Here is a 17,955-nt window from a genome sequence, read left to right as displayed (position 1 = left end):
AAAGTTCTGCTCGCCATTTGTTGTCTGGCAAGGCTTCTGGGATCATACCATACTTCCACTTAGACACATGACAATAATCAACACTCTGACTGCTTCCTGCAAGGAGTTGGAATTTGTTTGTTGAATCGAATTGTTCAGAGCCCATAGTGGCTTTTAGAAAATTGATTGATACAAATAGCACTGTGAACAGAAACCCCAAGGCTGTTGAATGTTGGCATGTGTGCAAGGGGAGGGATAATCTTATCCCATGTAAAAGATGGATTTTGGTCTTCTGATTTGTGTTCTTTCTTTTGTGTCGTTGCTTTTTTTGGGTCGATCACTATGAAGAGGTTCCCTTTATTGACAACTCTCAGAGCGTGTTGCTCATCTTTGTCACGGGGATTCTTTCAATGTTCAACTGTGACATTGTGTAGCAGTGTAATCCCCGCCAACCCCTGCCTCCAGTCTGGCTCGCCCCCAAATGGCCAGTTGTTGCCATGGCATTGTCAGCTGCCCCTTCATGTGTGACTGCTCTTGCCTTCAGGGAGATGCATCAGATGAAATTGTGTCTGCTGTTCATCCGTTCAGTTTGAAATTCTTTGTTTCATTTGTATATTTATCATCTTTCAGTGTTTTCAAACTGTTCAGTTTATGCTGCATTTTTTTCTTTTATGCAAAAGAAGCTGAAGGCTATTTTTCCTTGCATATTGCAGAGTAAAAAATAGACGTTGACTGTAATTTTGTTAGATGATCCTTTTTGGATACATTCAGATGTGCAAAATCAAAACATTGTTCAAAGAAAATTAGCCTTTCAGCTTCTAAGACGTGAACCTGGAGGTGCATGTTGTTTTGCCCACTATCCTTCTATATCACTGGCAGCTCAAACGTTTCTGTAGGTCGGTGGGAAGCTCATGCACACGGGCATTTGATGGTGAGCCGAGTACCCTTTAGGATGTTACAATACTCACTGCCTGCTGTTTGGGTTTTGGGAATGATAACATCCCGTGCATGTGTTTTTTGTCTGAATGGCATTTAGGGCTCGACGTATAACGTTAAGACAGACAAGCAACGTCACCGGGCCGCAAAGAAAGGTGTGAAGTCGGCGTGTGCTGTGTGGGTCTTGGCAGCCATGGCAACGCCCTGTGCATGTGTTGTGTTTTCTGTCCCGCGATATAGGGCTCGCGGTATAATGCATAGGCAGGGAAACAACGAACCCGTAGCCGGCTACTTCAGTCACTTAGGCCAGCAATATGTGGTGCACCACTTATGGGGTATGTCAACACTTTACTGTGGGCTATGTCAACACTTTACTGTGGGCTATGTCAACACTTTACTGTGGGCTATGTCAACACTTTACTGTGGGCTATGTCAACACTTTACTGTGGGCTATGTCAACACTTTACTGTGGGCTATGTCAACACTTTACTGTGGGCTATGTCAACACTTTACTGTGGGCTATGTCAACACTTTACTGTGGGCTATGGGAACAGTACAGCTGAAGGGGTCTATGTCAACCAAAAGTGGGTGTATTCCCTGTAGGTGGATTTCCTGTATACAGGGATTACACCCAGGCGGATTCCCTGTAGGAGAGAATAATACCGTTCAATCTCGCGCCAAACGCATAACTGCCGTAAACCGATTTGAATTAGCCTGGCGTTACTTCCCCTTCCAAAAAGGCGGTTCGACAGGAGAATCTTTTGGAAATCCTGAATTCGTGTGCGGCATTCAGCCAAGCAAACATGCTTTGGAAAAAAAAGACGGATAATCCGAATGGATGTAGTTAAAGAAACATCTCTCCCACACCCCCAACAGGTATACTATTTTCATCGCTGGTACGTCCATTGAATCGCCTTCACTTTCACTCTCGTAAGCTTGAAGTCACTCCATGGCGTTTAACGGAAGTGAAAAGACTATGGAACGCTTTGCAGTATGTCGTTATTGTGAGTAATCTATTTTAGCTGCGTTTTCTTTCATTTACTTATCGATTTCAACTTTTTTTCTCAATAAAATTTGCTTTAGAAATTAGATTTCTAAGAAATACCCCCCAAAAAGTTAAAAACCTCAAATTCTACTGATTGTGCTACGCTGATCATGTGACTTTCAGCGAGATTGGCGAAATGCTGCAGGATATCTACCTGGGTGTATTCCCTGTATGCAGGGAAAATGCCTAGAGGAAATCCACCTACATGGAAATTGTCCACTTTTGGTCGACATAGACCACTTCTGCTTTACTGTAGGCTATGTAAGCAATTTACAGTGGGCTAATGTAAGCAATTTACTGTGAGGTATGTAAACAATTTACTGTGAGGTATGTTGATATTCAGTAATAGGGTAAACGATCACTGCAGGTATGTAAACATACTTTGCTCATGAATATGTTAACACTTAATCGTGGGGCATTTTGTAAACACTTAACATTAAATCACGAGTATGTAAACTAGTAAACACTTTAATGTGGGATATATTTTAACATTAAATTACATATTCTTACCCAACTTACATAGATAGCAATAACTTCATTTTGTTGCTAAGGTATTGAAGCACTCATCCGTGGTAACACGGGAGGTAACTCTTAAAAACAAAACTCTATACCATATAAGGCATGGTCCATGGTAGTTACCTCCCCTACCGGTGTCCTGCGCATGCGCCGGACATACACCGGTGACACTCATTCCTTTTCCTTCAACCCACGTTGCATGACGTGTTTGAGGTGCTCAGGCTTTTTCTTAGGCCATCGGCCTATCTTTCAGGGAAGGCCATCGAATCTTGGTAACATATCAACGTCCTTCTTCACTTCTTCAGGAATGGGTGAGAGCGTTCCTGTTTTGTTTAACGAGAAGATTTCTTAGCGTTTTTGAAAGTTTTGCCACTTGTCTTTTGTAACCCTAACAGTGGTCCGCCATTTTTGACTCACATGCGAAGCAAAAGTGAGTCTATGTACTCACCCGAGTCGTCCGTCCGTCCGGACGTCCGGAAAACTTTAACGTTGGATATTTCTTGGACACTATTCAGTCTATCAGTACCAAATTTGGCAAGATGGTGTATGATGACAAGGCCCCCAAAAACATACATAGCATCTTGACCTTGCTTCAAGGTCAAGGTCGCAGGGGCCATAAATGTTGTCTAAAAACAGCTATTTTTCACATTTTTCCCATTTTCTCTGAAGTTTTTGAGATTGAATACCTCACCTATATATGATATATAGGGCAAAGTAAGCCCCATCTTTTGATACCAGTTTGGTTTACCTTGCTTCAAGGTCAAGGTCACAGGAGCTCTTCAAAGTTGGATTGTATACATATTTTGAAGTGACCTTGACCCTGAACTATGGAAGATAACTGTTTCAAACTTAAAAATTATGTGGGGCACATGTTCTGCTTTCATCATGAGACACATTTGGTCACATATGATCAAGGTCAAGGTCACTTTGACCCTTATGAAATGTGACCAAAATAAGGTAGTGAACCACTAAAAGTGACCATATCTCATGGTAGAAAGAGCCAATAAGCACCATTGTACTTCCTATGTCTTGAATTAACAGCTTTGTGTTGCATGACCTTGGATGACCTTGACCTTGGGTCAAGGTCACATGTATTTTGGTAGGAAAAATGTGTAAAGCAGTTCTTAGTGTATGATGTCATTGCTAGGTTTAGGTCAAGCATGTGAGTCGTATGGGCTTTGCCCTTCTTGTTTCTTTTAAAATGGCCGACAACCTAGACATAAAGAGAAAACTAAGAGCTCTGCCAAGCAGACTTGCTCACCTGTTTCTTAATTGGGCAAAACGGTTAAAGCTGGCGCTAAACCACAAACTTTTTCTACTACTCTGCATAGCTCTCAAAATTCTAAAAGGTTCCTTAGTGAGAAGCCGTCTTTGGTTGGGACTTTAACCTGATAAGCAGCATTCTATTCTATTGTTGATAGATACCGCTTCTCCCTCAGTTGACATTTCACCTTCGGTTAATAACCACAGGTGTTACAACCATAATGAAGTTAAGCGAGAGGAGCTTCTCGTCCTCTTTTTGTCATTGTTTATTCTGAGGTTCAGGACATGTTAACTGCTGATTGTAAACTAATAGCAAGTTAGGCTTCTCTGCTGCTCCGTTCCGGAGTAGATAACGCACAGTCGCTCGCACGGGTTCGTTACGAACCTTCTGCAACCATTACGTCTTCCGACGTTGTTGCAGAGCCGACAGATGCGTTTAGGTCGTAGTCAGGTTTTCCTGTCAACGAACTTTTGTCTGCCTGTCAGACATCAGCACCGCCCAGTCCTCTCGGCACTTTGGCGTCGCAGGCGGTGTTTGCCTTGGCGAAGCACGCAAACCCGCGTCAGGTTTTGGTAACGCAAAGTCTCTTGCGCGGGTTCGTTCAGAGCCAGCTGCAACCATTACGTCTGCCGACGTGGTTGCAGAACCAATTTGTGTCTGATTTTCAGACATCAGCACCTCCTGGTCCTCTCGGCGCTTACGCGTCGGCAGGAGGTGTTCTTGGCGAAGTACGCAAACCTGCGGCAACAGTTTCCGCTTTAGCGGAAGTGCATACCCAGCCAAAAGGTTCATTCCTCACGTCAGCCTTATGCCCTACCGGGGTACGGGTTGGGGTGTGAAGAGCATGTGTCCGCTACTTCCGGTAGTAGGACAACAGGATCTTCCGGTTGCCATTCTATGGGTCCGGTTGGTGCTGATGCTTACCAATCCACTGCTGGTTCCGCTTCCGCGGCTGCGGCTTCCGGTGGCAGGATGGTATTGCCTTCCGCCGATAACACTTCGGTGTTGGCGGTCGGCACTCATCAGCCTCGGCTTCCGGTTTCGCTTCGGCGGTTTCCGGGTGGTCGGAGGCTGATGCTTATCGATCCGCTGTTGGATCCGCTTTCGCTTCTTCGGTTGGGTTTCCGATAGCAGGATGGTATCGCCTTCCGCCAATAACACTGTCGGTGTTGGCGGTCGGCACTCATCAGCCTTTGGCTTCCGGTTCGCTTCGGCGGTTTCCGGCGCCGTTATACAGGCTACAACCATTTCCGCTTCCAGTTGTTCAGCTGGCATGAGGCAGGTCGATGGAGGATCCGTTCAAGGATGTCCAACTTCCGGGGGGTTTTCCCAATCATTTCCGGCTTCGGCCGATGTTGCCTCTGCGGGGTCGATTTCCGGATCTCACACTTTCGATGATCGTTGGGATACTCCGGAACAGGGTGATGAGGATGTGGAAGACGATGCCTCTGAGGCAGATGGGAATGCCCTTTTTTCGACTTCCAGTTTCTGCCAACTAAGTTGGCTTTAGCCGCAGAGGTCACTACACACTATTTCCCGGAGGGAGTAGCGGTAGCGTCGTTATCTGCTGTTCCTCCACCTTCAGCTTTGCTGATTTGAGCCTTCTCAGGAAAATCTTCAAACTTCAAGTTCTTAGAGCATCCCTCGGTGGCATTTGAACTTGCAAAAGTTTTCTCAAATGATTCTCATCTTCCACCACTTCCTTCGTTGGCAGCGCTCGGTGAAGCACCTGCTGCGGCATTGCCTTGGCCTGCGTCACCTGCGCAAGACTAGCACATCACTCGCTGAGCGCTATCCGTAGGCCTCGGTTAACACCAAACCTAAGAACTTAACTTATTCTTTTGTTCTAACTACGGAACCGCTTCCGGTTACACCGGATTTGACGAACATCCTTTAGGATGATTATAGCAAAGAGAAACTGTCTCTTTGCAAGGACAAGGATCTCCGAGCTGTGGAAGAATGCGGCTCCACTTCTTTAGAATTATCGTCTTTGTCTGAGACTTTGATTCGTTATCTCTCTCGTGCAATTACGTCCTCACTGGATCCCTTTGTGTTCCTTCAGGACGCAGAGCCAAAGGATGTAGCTTTGCTGTTCGCAGCTTGGGAGAAGGTCTCAGCTGAACGAATGGTTCTTTAGGCGAGACTTTAATCGCTTCCTTTCTCGAAGGTTTTCTTCTCGAACATGATCTGCTGGACGCACTGCATTAGCAGCACCAGCAGGCCAAAGACTTACAGTCTGTTAAGCTTTCGGAGCTGGCATTTTCAAGAAACAAGCCAAACGCAGCGGACCTCCCGCTCCTTAGTTCTCGGCGCCAGCTAACACTGACCAGAGTTCGAAGTCTGGTTCGTCTTCTCGGGATAAGAATCGGCCTCGAACCTTCCCCAAGAACTGGCCCTTCTTCGGAGAGCGGGGGTCAGGCCGTAAGCCTAACCCTTAATGACGCTCCCCTGGCAGAGCTTCCTATTTAGCACGCACAGAGCACATTGACCAGAACTCCTGTTTTTCGTTTCCGGCCAGAGTAGAAGCCAGGGATTCTATTACAGGCCGGGGTCTCCCTTCTGCCTCAGAGGAGAGCTGTGGCTGTGGAATTCTGTTTGTCATTCCAAAAGCCTTGGGCACATAGCGTCCGGTTCTAGAACTGTCTCATTTAAACCTTTTCTTAGAAAGAGAACGTTTACAAGGGAGACACCCACTTCATTGAGGGAGGCACTGAGGCCTTCCTATTGGGTCACTTTCATTGACCGAACCGACGCTTACTTCCACATTTTGATACACAAAACAGATCAGAAGTAGCTACATTTTATTTTATTTTTTGAAATTTAAAAAAATTAAAAAATTTAATTCAGAGCCTCAGTCAGGGCGCTGACTTCGATTCTAAGTCAATGGAATCCATGGCCGTTTTGATCCCTTTGGGTGAGTCTGTACAAGCGGCCCTTCAAGAAGCCCTGAACTCCAAGTGGAACCAGAATTGCAGGGCTGGAACATGTTAGTGTCTTTTCACGACTGGTTCACAGACACGACCAAACAATGAATACTCACGCCATTGCTCATGCAAGGCGTTCCCATTGGTTCTCCCTCCACCATCGAAGCTTCTCTTCACGGATGCATCTCTCATGGGGTGGGGGGGCTCATATAGACGACCACACGACTTTCGGTCAGTGGACGCTGGCGCAGGCCTCTTGGCACATCAACATGCTAGAGATGGAAGCAGTTTTTCTGTCTCTTATAGAATTCCTTCCACTTGTCAGGGTAGAACATGTGTTGATGCAATCAGACAACACCACAGTGGTGTCTTATCTCAACTAGCAGGGGCGCTCTCGCTCACTATTGCTTTCACATCGAGCTTGCGAGATTCAGATGTGGTGTTACCACCATGAGATCTTATTATCAGCGAAGTACCTTTCTAGGAGGCTGAATAGCTTGGCGCACTCTCTAAGTCGGTCGGCCAAGATGGTCCACACAGAATGGACTCTATCTCACCACGCGCTTCTACGCCTCCGGGCGCATGTGGTACTATCGCCGTCTGCCGATGTTCGTCTCCCCGTTCCCGGACCCCGAAGAATGAATCAGATCATCGCTCTCGAAAATATTTTGAAATAAACTTTGATTTAATTAATATACTTACCAACTCACATACTGAATTCCCTCCCAACCTGCCCCGCATATTGTGTTAAAGGGGTATGTGTTTCAGAACGGAATGAGTGTCACCGGTGTATGTCTGGCGCATGCGCAGGACACTGGTAGGGGAGGTAACTACCATGGACCATGCCTTATATAGTATAGAGTTTTGTTTTTAAGAGTTACCTCCCGTGTTATCACGGATGAGTGCTTCAATACCTTAGCAACAAAATGAAGTTTTTGCTATCTATGTGAGTTGGTAAGTATATATTAATTAAATCAAAGTTTATATTTGAAACTTTATATTTAATCACAAGTAAACACTTCATATGGTGTTTATGAAAACCTCACCGTGAGATTGTTACAAACTTGATTACTACATTCAGTCTTTATCAAAGTCAGATTTATCATTAAAAAAAAGATTTCTGTTAATTTCTGTACTTGGCTTGATTTCTGAGATGATCTATCACAGTTGTCAGAATTAATTTGTAAATGAGTTGAGCCACTTAAAAAAATCCTTTAAGACATGAATATAAATTTAAGGTAAGTTGATAGTATTATGTTATTTGGCTTTATGTTTATATGATTATAAATCTTTTTGTCTACCTCAGTGTATCAGAATGTAGATTAACTGTAGTGTACATTGATAGTTCAGAGATTAAACTTGTATAGGCATGACATATTATATGAATATACCATCCTGTACTAACTGAATATTCAGAAAAATGATCAATTTGTCTGCATGTGTGACTAACGGAGATGGTTTTTTTTGGTATTAATTTGATCTTCTTCTCATTGAACATAGTGCATGTTGTATGGATTGTGTGTATGTTTGCGTATGCATGTGTTTGTATGTGTGAATTACTTTTAGTTTGACTGTTCAAGGTATCTTGTTGTTTTTTCTGCGGAGGTAGGAATTTTTTTATTTAAAGACAGTGATTTCTTTATCTATAAGGACAACCTTCTCCACAAACTTGAACACATTTCTTTATTCAAGGACAACCTTCTCCACAAACTTGAACACATTTCTTTATTCAAGGACAACCTTCTCCACAAACTTGAACACATTTCTTTATTCAAGGACAACCTTCTCCACAAACTTGAACACATTTCTTTATTCAAGGACAACCTTCTCCACAAACTTGAACACATTTCTTTATTCAAGGACAACCTTCTCCACAAACTTGAACACATTTCTTTATTTAAGGACAACCTTCTCCACAAACTTGAACACATTTCTTTATTTCACTTTTTTCCTTCTAATTAAAGTTTTAGCCAAAGTCACTTTGGGGTAAAGATGGACCATTAAAAAAAAGAAAATTGAACAGTTGAGGATGTTTTTTGGGATTTTAGTTTCAAGCTCAAGACCTTATAGCTAAGCTTCAGGTGTTTTAAGACTAAGCCCTACAATCATGACAGTCTAAAACATGAGTTGTCCTACAATCATGACAGTCTAAAACATGAGTTGTCCTACAATCATGATGGTCTAAAACATGAGTTGTCCTACAATCATGACAGTCTAAAACATGAGTTGTCCTACAATCATGATGGTCTAAAACATGAGTTGTCCTACATTCACGAGGGTCGAAAACATGAGTTGTCCTACAATCATGACGGTCTAAAACATGAGTTGTCCTACATTCACGAGAGTCTAAAACATGAGTTGTCCTACAATCATGACGGTCTAAAACATGAGTTGTCCTACATTCACGAGAGTCTAAAACATGAGTTGCCCTACAATCATGACAGTCTAAAACATGAGTTGCCCTACAATCATGACAGTCGAAAACATGAGTTGCCCTACAATCATGACAGTCTAAAACATGAGCAGCCCTACAATCATGACAGTCTAAAACATGAGTTGTCCTACAATCATGACAGTCTAAAACATGAGTTGCCCTACAATCATGACAGTCGAAAACATGAGTTGCCCTACAATCATGACAGTCTAAAACATGAGCAGCCCTACAATCATGACAGTCTAAAACATGAGTTGCCCTACAATCATGACAGTCGAAAACATGAGTTGCCCTACAATCATGACAGTCTAAAACATGAGTTGTCCTACAATCATGACAGTCTAAAACATGAGTTGCCCTACAATCATGACAGTCGAAAACATGAGTTGCCCTACAATCATGACAGTCTAAAACATGAGCAGCCCTACAATCATGACAGTCGAAAACATGAGTTGTCCTACAATCATGACAGTCTAAAACATGAGTTGTTCTACAATCATGACGGTCTAAAACATGAGCAGCCCTACATTCATGACAGTCGAAAACATGAGTTGTCCTACATTCATGATGGTCTAAAACATGAGTTGTTCTACAATCATGACAGTCTAAAACATGAGCAGCCCTACAATCATGATGGTCTAAAACATGAGTTGTTCTACAATCATGACGGTCTAAAACATGAGCAGCCCTACAATCATGACAGTCGAAAACATGAGTTGTCCTACAATCATGACAGTCTAAAACATGAGTTGTTCTACAATCATGACGGTCTAAAACATGAGCAGCCCTACAATCATGACAGTCGAAAACATGAGTTGTCCTACAATCATGACAGTCTAAAACATGAGTTGTTCTACAATCATGACAGTCTAAAACATGAGCAGTCCTACAATCATGACAGTCTAAAACATGAGCAGCCCTACAATCATGATGGTCTAAAACATGAGTTGTCCTACAATCATGACGGTCTAAAACATGAGCAGCCCTACAATCATGACAGTCGAAAACATGAGTTGTCCTACAATCATGACAGTCTAAAACATGAGTTGTTCTACAATCATGACAGTCTAAAACATGAGCAGTCCTACAATCATGACAGTCTAAAACATGAGCAGCCCTACAATCATGACAGTCTAAAACATGAGTTGTCCTACAATCATGACAGTCTAAAACATGAGTTGTCCTACAATCATGACGGTCTAAAACATGAGCAGCCCTACAATCATGATGGTCTAAAACATGAGTTGTCCTACAATCATGACGGTCTAAAACATGAGCAGCCCTACAATCATGATGGTCTAAAACATGAGTTGTCCTACAATCATGACAGTCTAAAACATGAGCAGCCCTACAATCATGATGGTCTAAAACATGAGTTGTCCTACAATCATGACAGTCTAAAACATGAGTTGCCCTACAATCATGACAGTCGAAAACATGAGTTGCCCTACAATCATGACAGTCTAAAACATGAGCAGCCCTACAATCATGACAGTCTAAAACATGAGTTGTCCTACAATCATGACAGTCTAAAACATGAGTTGCCCTACAATCATGACAGTCGAAAACATGAGTTGTCCTACAATCATGACAGTCTAAAACATGAGTTGCCCTACAATCATGACAGTCGAAAACATGAGTTGCCCTACAATCATGACAGTCTAAAACATGAGCAGCCCTACAATCATGATGGTCTAAAACATGAGTTGTCCTACAATCATGACGGTCTAAAACATGAGCAGCCCTACAATCATGATGGTCTAAAACATGAGTTGTCCTACAATCATGACAGTCTAAAACATGAGCAGCCCTACAATCATGATGGTCTAAAACATGAGTTGTCCTACAATCATGACGGTCTAAAACATGAGCAGCCCTACAATCATGATGGTCTAAAACATGAGTTGTCCTACAATCATGACAGTCTAAAACATGAGCAGCCCTACAATCATGATGGTCTAAAACATGAGTTGTCCTACAATCATGACAGTCTAAAACATGAGTTGCCCTACAATCATGACAGTCGAAAACATGAGTTGCCCTACAATCATGACAGTCTAAAACATGAGCAGCCCTACAATCATGACAGTCTAAAACATGAGTTGTCCTACAATCATGACAGTCTAAAACATGAGTTGCCCTACAATCATGACAGTCGAAAACATGAGTTGTCCTACAATCATGACAGTCTAAAACATGAGTTGCCCTACAATCATGACAGTCGAAAACATGAGTTGCCCTACAATCATGACAGTCTAAAACATGAGCAGCCCTACAATCATGATGGTCTAAAACATGAGTTGTCCTACAATCATGACGGTCTAAAACATGAGCAGCCCTACAATCATGATGGTCTAAAACATGAGTTGTCCTACAATCATGACGGTCTAAAACATGAGCAGCCCTACAATCATGATGGTCTAAAACATGAGTTGTCCTACAATCATGACGGTCTAAAACATGAGCAGCCCTACAATCATGATGGTCTAAAACATGAGTTGTCCTACAATCATGACGGTCTAAAACATGAGCAGCCCTACAATCATGACGGTCTAAAACATGAGCAGTCCTACAATCATGACGGTCTAAAACATGAGCAGCCCTACAATCATGACGGTCTAAAACATGAGTTGTCCTACAATCATGACGGTCTAAAACATGAGCAGCCCTACAATCATGATGGTCTAAAACATGAGTTGTCCCACAATCATGACGGTCTAAAACATGAGCAGCCCTACATTCATGATGGTCTAAAACATGAGTTGTCCTACAATCATGACAGTCTAAAACATGAGTTGTTCTACAATCATGACAGTCTAAAACATGAGTTGTTCTACAATCATGACAGTCTAAAACATGAGTTGTCCTACAATCATGACGGTCTAAAACATGAGCAGCCCTACATTCACGAGAGTCTAAAACATGAGTTGTCCTACAATCATGACAGTCTAAAACATGAGTTGTCCTACAATCATGACGGTCGAAAACATGAGTTGTCCTACAATCATGACAGTCTAAAACATGAGTTGTCCTACAATCATGACAGTCTAAAACATGAGTTGTCCTACAATCATGACGGTCTAAAACATGAGTTGTCCTACAATCATGACGGTCTAAAACATGAGTTGTCCTACATTCACGAGGGTCGAAAACATGAGTTGTCCTACAATCATGACAGTCGAAAACATGAGTTGTCCTACAATCATGACAGTCGAAAACATGAGTTGTCCTACAATCATGACAGTCGAAAACATGAGTTGTTCTACAATCATGACGGTCGAAAACATGAGTTGTCCTACAATCATGACAGTCTAAAACATGAGTTGTCCTACATTCATGACGGTCTAAAACATGAGTCCTACATTCATGATGGTCTAAAACATGAGCAGTCCTACTATCATGACAGTCTAAAACATGAGGAGTCCTACATTCATGATGGTCTAAAACATGAGCAAGGTAGCATAGCATCAGTTGTAACACACAATCTTGTGGTATAACTTTTGAAGCAATCTTAGGACCTTTTTTTCTTAGGTATCATCCTTTGTTTAAAGAGCTAGGGAGAAAGAAAGTTGTGGTGGACAGCTTGACTGATGGTGTAATGCAATGTTTGTGTGCACAGCCTACACTGACCTGGAGTCGAGGAAACAGACGCGAGAGGCGGCGTGGCAGAGACCGGGTTGGGACGAGTGTGTTGCCTACACAGGTACGTACTGCAGCATGGGATGTAACCACTTATGCAATGGTACACCTGTCCTCCTCCCCCCCCCCCCCCCCTCATGATTTAAGATCCAAGAAGTTAGTAATGTTAACCTTCAAGTCTCAATCAAAAAACTCCCAATAGTTGCTGAGATACAGACACTTCTGTGAGGCTCTGGGTCGTCCACGCCCAAGGAAGCCGGGTGAAGGTTAACACTGAGGTCTCTGTTTACATGTACCAGTATACAAGCACAAGAGTTATTGATAATCCTCTAATCAAGTAAATCTCCAATCCGCAGAGCCATCATTGAACATTCGGTGAATTCTACACCTCTTCAAAACACCGGTCAACGTGACTTTTGTTTGTTTGTTCGTTTGTTTGCTTAACGCCCAGCCGACCACCAAGGGCCATATCAGGGCGGTGCTGCTTTGACATATAACAACGTGACTTAATTTAAAGGAGAGAAAAATATCTTAGGAAAATTTGATATGGGAGGATGAAACACAAGTTTACCTACATGACCCGTGTCTGCTAATGACATGAGGAGATATAAACTTGGTGTATCTCATACTCAGAGACATGAACAGTATAACTCTCACAAAAAATTAATCCAATGAAAATAAAACAAAAATTATAAGGATGAAAATGCTTTCTGCTTGTTCATTTGAAAATGATAACACTGAAAATGGTTTGGTTTTTTTTCAGTTCCGTTAATTCGTCACATGCAGTCTCGCATATTGATACCAACGCCTTTCTCGCCCCTGATGTAGCTTCCAGCGAAGACGGCTCACGTCAGTCGACCATGGTGTGCTGAATCACAGTCTCAGTAGACCACTGGACCGTGTACCTGACGGCATACCATGCGTCCTTCAGAGCGACAGACTTTGCTTAGTGTGTGTGGATGGCATTGCCAGGTTACTGTCAGCTGAAAACTGTGATGTGTGAAGCAGTGTTTTCTCTTTCTGTGGACTCTCTCAGTCTTCAGCCTGCCCTGTGCAGGGAAAGAGTTGACTGGAGGAAAGCTGTAGGCAAGGTTCAGTATTTCTTGGGACACAACATTGTGTTAACTATGTCCATAGTTTTCAGGGTGACACCATATTTTTAGAAGAAGAGTGATTACAATTGTGTAAATTCTACACAATGTTGGTCATTGAATATTTGCCATATGAATTTGAGTTTTCCCCCCTTTTCCCTGCATTGCGGCTTTACACAACGTCTGATTCTCTTCTCCCAGAAGGTCCTTTTTCATTTCAAGCAGTCTGCAGATGTGCAAGTTAAAAGTAGGGATCAGCGAGATCAAACACAATATCCTTCAGTCTTAGCAAATATCTTCATGCATTATTTAACAGTAGGGGGGGGGGGGGGGGGGGGGGGGTAACAAAAGTTATATGGGTAGATTAGCTACTGTTTTTGTCAAATTTAGATTACATATCTACATATAGGTCATTTTGATAAACGGTTGTGAATGGATTTGAATGTGCGAGTCTGTGGTTGTCAGCAGGAACTTGTTAAGTTATTCATAGATTTTGTTTATTTTTGGAAGATACTTGATGTTAGTAAAATTGTGTGACAAAGATAGTGTAGGTGTACAACCTGTCCAGTATTGTTTGTAAGCTGACAGACTGTCCGAATTGTGGAGAAAAAGATAGGACATGTCATTATTCCATAAGATTATATATATACAGGGACTGTTTTGGGTAGAAAATGTTTAAAATCTGTCTCTTTCTGGAGTTGATTTCAACGCAGGCTTGGTTTCTGTCTTTCGTCTCTTTACCCAGTCTGTTTTGAAATGTATCGCCACTTATTTTTATGTCAGTGGCATGGTTGAAATTAATCAGATTTTTCGGGATAGATTTTTGTGTATATGGATTTGTTTCTTCAAATTTCTTTCTGTTTTTACATTTAGTAAAGTTTTGACTAAATGTTTTAACATAGAGGGGGAATCAAGACGAGGGTCGTGGTGTATGTGTGTGTGTCTGTCTGTGCGTGTGTGTGGGTAGAGCGATTCAGGCCAAACTACTGGACCGATCTTTATGAAATTTGACATGAGAGTTCCTGGGAATGATATCCCCGGACGTTTTTTTCATTTTTTCGATAAATACCTTTGATGACGTCATATCCGGCTAGGCTTTTTGTAAAAGTTGAGGCGGCACTGTCACACCCTCATTTTTCAATCAAATTGATTGTCATTTTTGTAAAGCAATCTTCGATGAAGGCCGGACTTTGGTATTGCATTTCAGCTTGATGGCTTAAAAATTAATTAATGACTTTGGTCATTAAAAATCTAAAAATTGTAATAATATTTTTTTATATATAAAACGATCCAAATTTACGTTCATCTTATTCTACATCATTTCCTGATTCCAAAAACATATAAATATGTTATATTTGGATTAAAAACAAGCTCTGAAAATTAAAAATATAAAAATTATGATCAAAATTAAATTTCCGAAATCGATTTAAAAACAATTTCATCTTATTCCTTGTCTGTTCCTGATTCCAAAAACATATAGATATGATATGTTTGGATTAAAACCACGCTCAGAAAGTTAAAACGAAGAGAGGTACAGAAAAGCGTGCTATGCAGCACAGCGAAACCACTGCCGCGCTGAACAGGCTCGTCAGTTTCACTCCGTTTTGCACAAGCGGCAGACTACGGTCATTGTGAAAAAATGCAGTGCGTTCAGTTTCATTCTGTGAGTTCCACAGCTTGACTACATGTAGTAATTTTGCCTTACGCGACTTGTTGTTTCTCCATTGTTCAGGATTATTGCATACAGGGAATAGTTACACACTTATTTGGTTTCAAGTTTTCTTTTCATTTGAGTTGTCTATGTGAAGTTAAATCATTATTTTATTTTTCATTTGAGTTATGTCTTATAATGTGCAGTTAATCCTGAAAACCTGAGATTAGGCCACAAAAAAAAATAGGTCTGTTTACGGTAACCCGACCGACCCTAGTTTTTTCGCGCGACCCTAGACTTTTTTTTGGCATTTGGGGGGGGAAAAAAAAAATCTTGTTTTTTTGGCAAAATAACGTAAAAATATGGTTTTTTGGGGGAAAAAAATTAAAAATCCCGACCTACCGACCCTATTTTTTTGGCCTATGTTACCGTAAACAGACCTTTTTTTTTTGGCCTTAGGTTTCTGGTTTATGTGTATTTATAACATTATGTTGCAAGCTACATTTGTGTTTCCAGTCACTTTACAATATGTCTTGGATAATAGACTTGTATTTTTTGTCTCGGGATCTTCAATAATTGTGCTTGTCATATGGTAAAAGCTTTCTTTATTTGATATTCACAGCAGCTGATAGTAGCAATCCTTTGGTTATTCGTTTGCTTATTCTCTTTGTGAGGGCTGCATTAAGGGTACTTTATTTACAAGAAATTGTGGCTAGATTTTGGAACTGAAAAAAAATTGACTTCCCTTAAAGTTTATTTCTTTGTTTTGGGTTATTTGCCTGCAGCATGTGCAAGAGAAATGGTTCTCTTATAGCAGCCAGTGTGTGATTCAGTGTAGAGCTCGTCACTGACATTCACTGCTTCCAAATAAGTTGTGTATGCTTTCGACCGAGTGGTTTTGATCTGTTGTTTAACAACTCTTAATCTGTGGTGAGAGAGAGCTTGAAATCTATACTTGACATGGAAAATTGTGCAACGGCTATTGGGAGAGAGGTTGAAATCTATACTTGACATAAAAAGTTGTGCAACGGCTATTGAGAGAGAGGTTGAAATCTATACTTGACATGGAAAGTTGTGCAACAGCTCTTGAGAGAGAGGTTGAAATCTATACTCAACATACAAAAAACTGCACCAGCAGCCTTCCCTGGTGTGGAGGTATTCATGTGTAAATCACTGGTCAGTATTCTGCTGCCAAGAGACCGGAATAAATGACTCTTTTCGTGGACTGTGCTAATCGTCCCAACCTGAGTGAGTGTGCGTGTGTGCGTATGTTTCAAAAACACAATGCTTGCATGGACTACGATGGCTGAGGGGGTCTATGTGGACCAAAAATGGGTGGATTCCCTGTGGGTGGATTTCCTGTAGGCGTTTTCCGTGTATACAGGGAATAGACCCGGGTGGATTCCCTGTAGGAAAGTGGAAAGTACGATAACGCTCAATCTCGTTCCAAGCATGTATAAATGCTGTAAACCGATTTGAATTTGCCTGGTGTTACTTCCCCTTCCAAAATGGCAGTTTGACAGAAGAATCTTTTAAAATTTCTGAATTCGCATGCAGCATTCAGGCGAGCAAACGTGCTTTGGCGCAGCGAGAAAGACGGATAATCTGAAACATCTCTCCACCACATTGTACTCTCGTCCATTGAATCGCTTTCACTTTCACTCTCGTAAGCTTGAAGTAATTTCATGGTGTCTAACGGAAGTGAAAAGACTGGAACACTTTGCAGTATGTCGTTACTGCGAGTAATTTATTTTAGCTGTGTTTTCTTTCATTTAGTTATCGATTTCAACTTTTTTTCAATACAAATTGCAAAACGGAATCGTATGAAATCAAATAAAGATAGAAAAACATCAAATTCTACCAATGTCCGTCTAAGCATCACATGACTTTCACTGAGATGGGCGGAACGCTACAGGAAATGCACCCGGGTGTAATCCCTGTATACAGGAAATCCACCTACAGGGAATCCACCCACTTTTGGTGACATAGACGGCCCTTCTGCACTATAGTATGCATGTGTTGACCAGTGAAAAGAGCCCAATTTTGAGTATCCGGTGTAAAACATGTACAGTATCTATTACAATTCATGTCCATAGCAGGAAAATGTGTCTTCTTCCACAGAAAAGAGCACGCGGGCACAAACACACCATGCGCGCGCCCATGCACATACATTTCAAAACTGTATGGCAAAGTACAGCAAAGAATACCTCAGACGTACGCACAACACAAAACCCTCTTCAGTGGTGTGAACCAAAAGGTCGAGGCACGAAAGGTTGAGGACATTTTGGTCAAGAGTCAAAAGGTCGAGGGTGACGAAAGGTCAACAGCAAAACGTCTAGGGGACATAAGGTCGATGATTAAAAAAGGTCGGGTATTTAAAAATTAAAAAAAAGGTCGAGGATTAAAAATTTCGATTTTATTTTCTGTGTCCATTTGTCAAAAAAATTCTGCTTCGAGTACCTATTGTGCGTGTCAC

The 17,955-nt window shown here is 41.8% G+C and overlaps 1 protein-coding gene across 2 annotated transcripts in view; it reads left to right on the top strand.

Annotated features, from left to right (window-relative positions):
- LOC138976773 (protein NipSnap-like) overlaps window positions 1–16,709 on the top strand; it is a 32,558-nt gene extending 15,849 nt beyond the window's left edge. Inside the window, exons 8-10 of one of the 2 annotated variants that reach the window (XM_070349660.1) lie at window positions 1,156–1,250; window positions 12,718–12,801; window positions 13,501–16,709. In XM_070349660.1, coding sequence (XP_070205761.1) covers window positions 1,156–1,250; window positions 12,718–12,801; window positions 13,501–13,565 — 244 coding nt within the window. In that variant the 3' untranslated portion in view covers window positions 13,566–16,709. The remainder of the gene's footprint in view (window positions 1–1,155; window positions 1,251–12,717; window positions 12,802–13,500) is intronic. The other variant, XM_070349659.1, reaches the window with a different exon arrangement.
- Window positions 16,710–17,955: the final 1,246 nt, after the last annotated feature.

The sequence above is a fragment of the Littorina saxatilis genome, linkage group LG9 (genome assembly GCF_037325665.1).
Source record: "Littorina saxatilis isolate snail1 linkage group LG9, US_GU_Lsax_2.0, whole genome shotgun sequence".
In the NCBI taxonomy this organism is placed as follows: Eukaryota; Metazoa; Mollusca; class Gastropoda; order Littorinimorpha; family Littorinidae; genus Littorina; species Littorina saxatilis.
The sequence above is the reverse complement of the archived record's forward strand: the minus strand, read 5'-3'. Positions and strand labels throughout refer to the sequence as shown.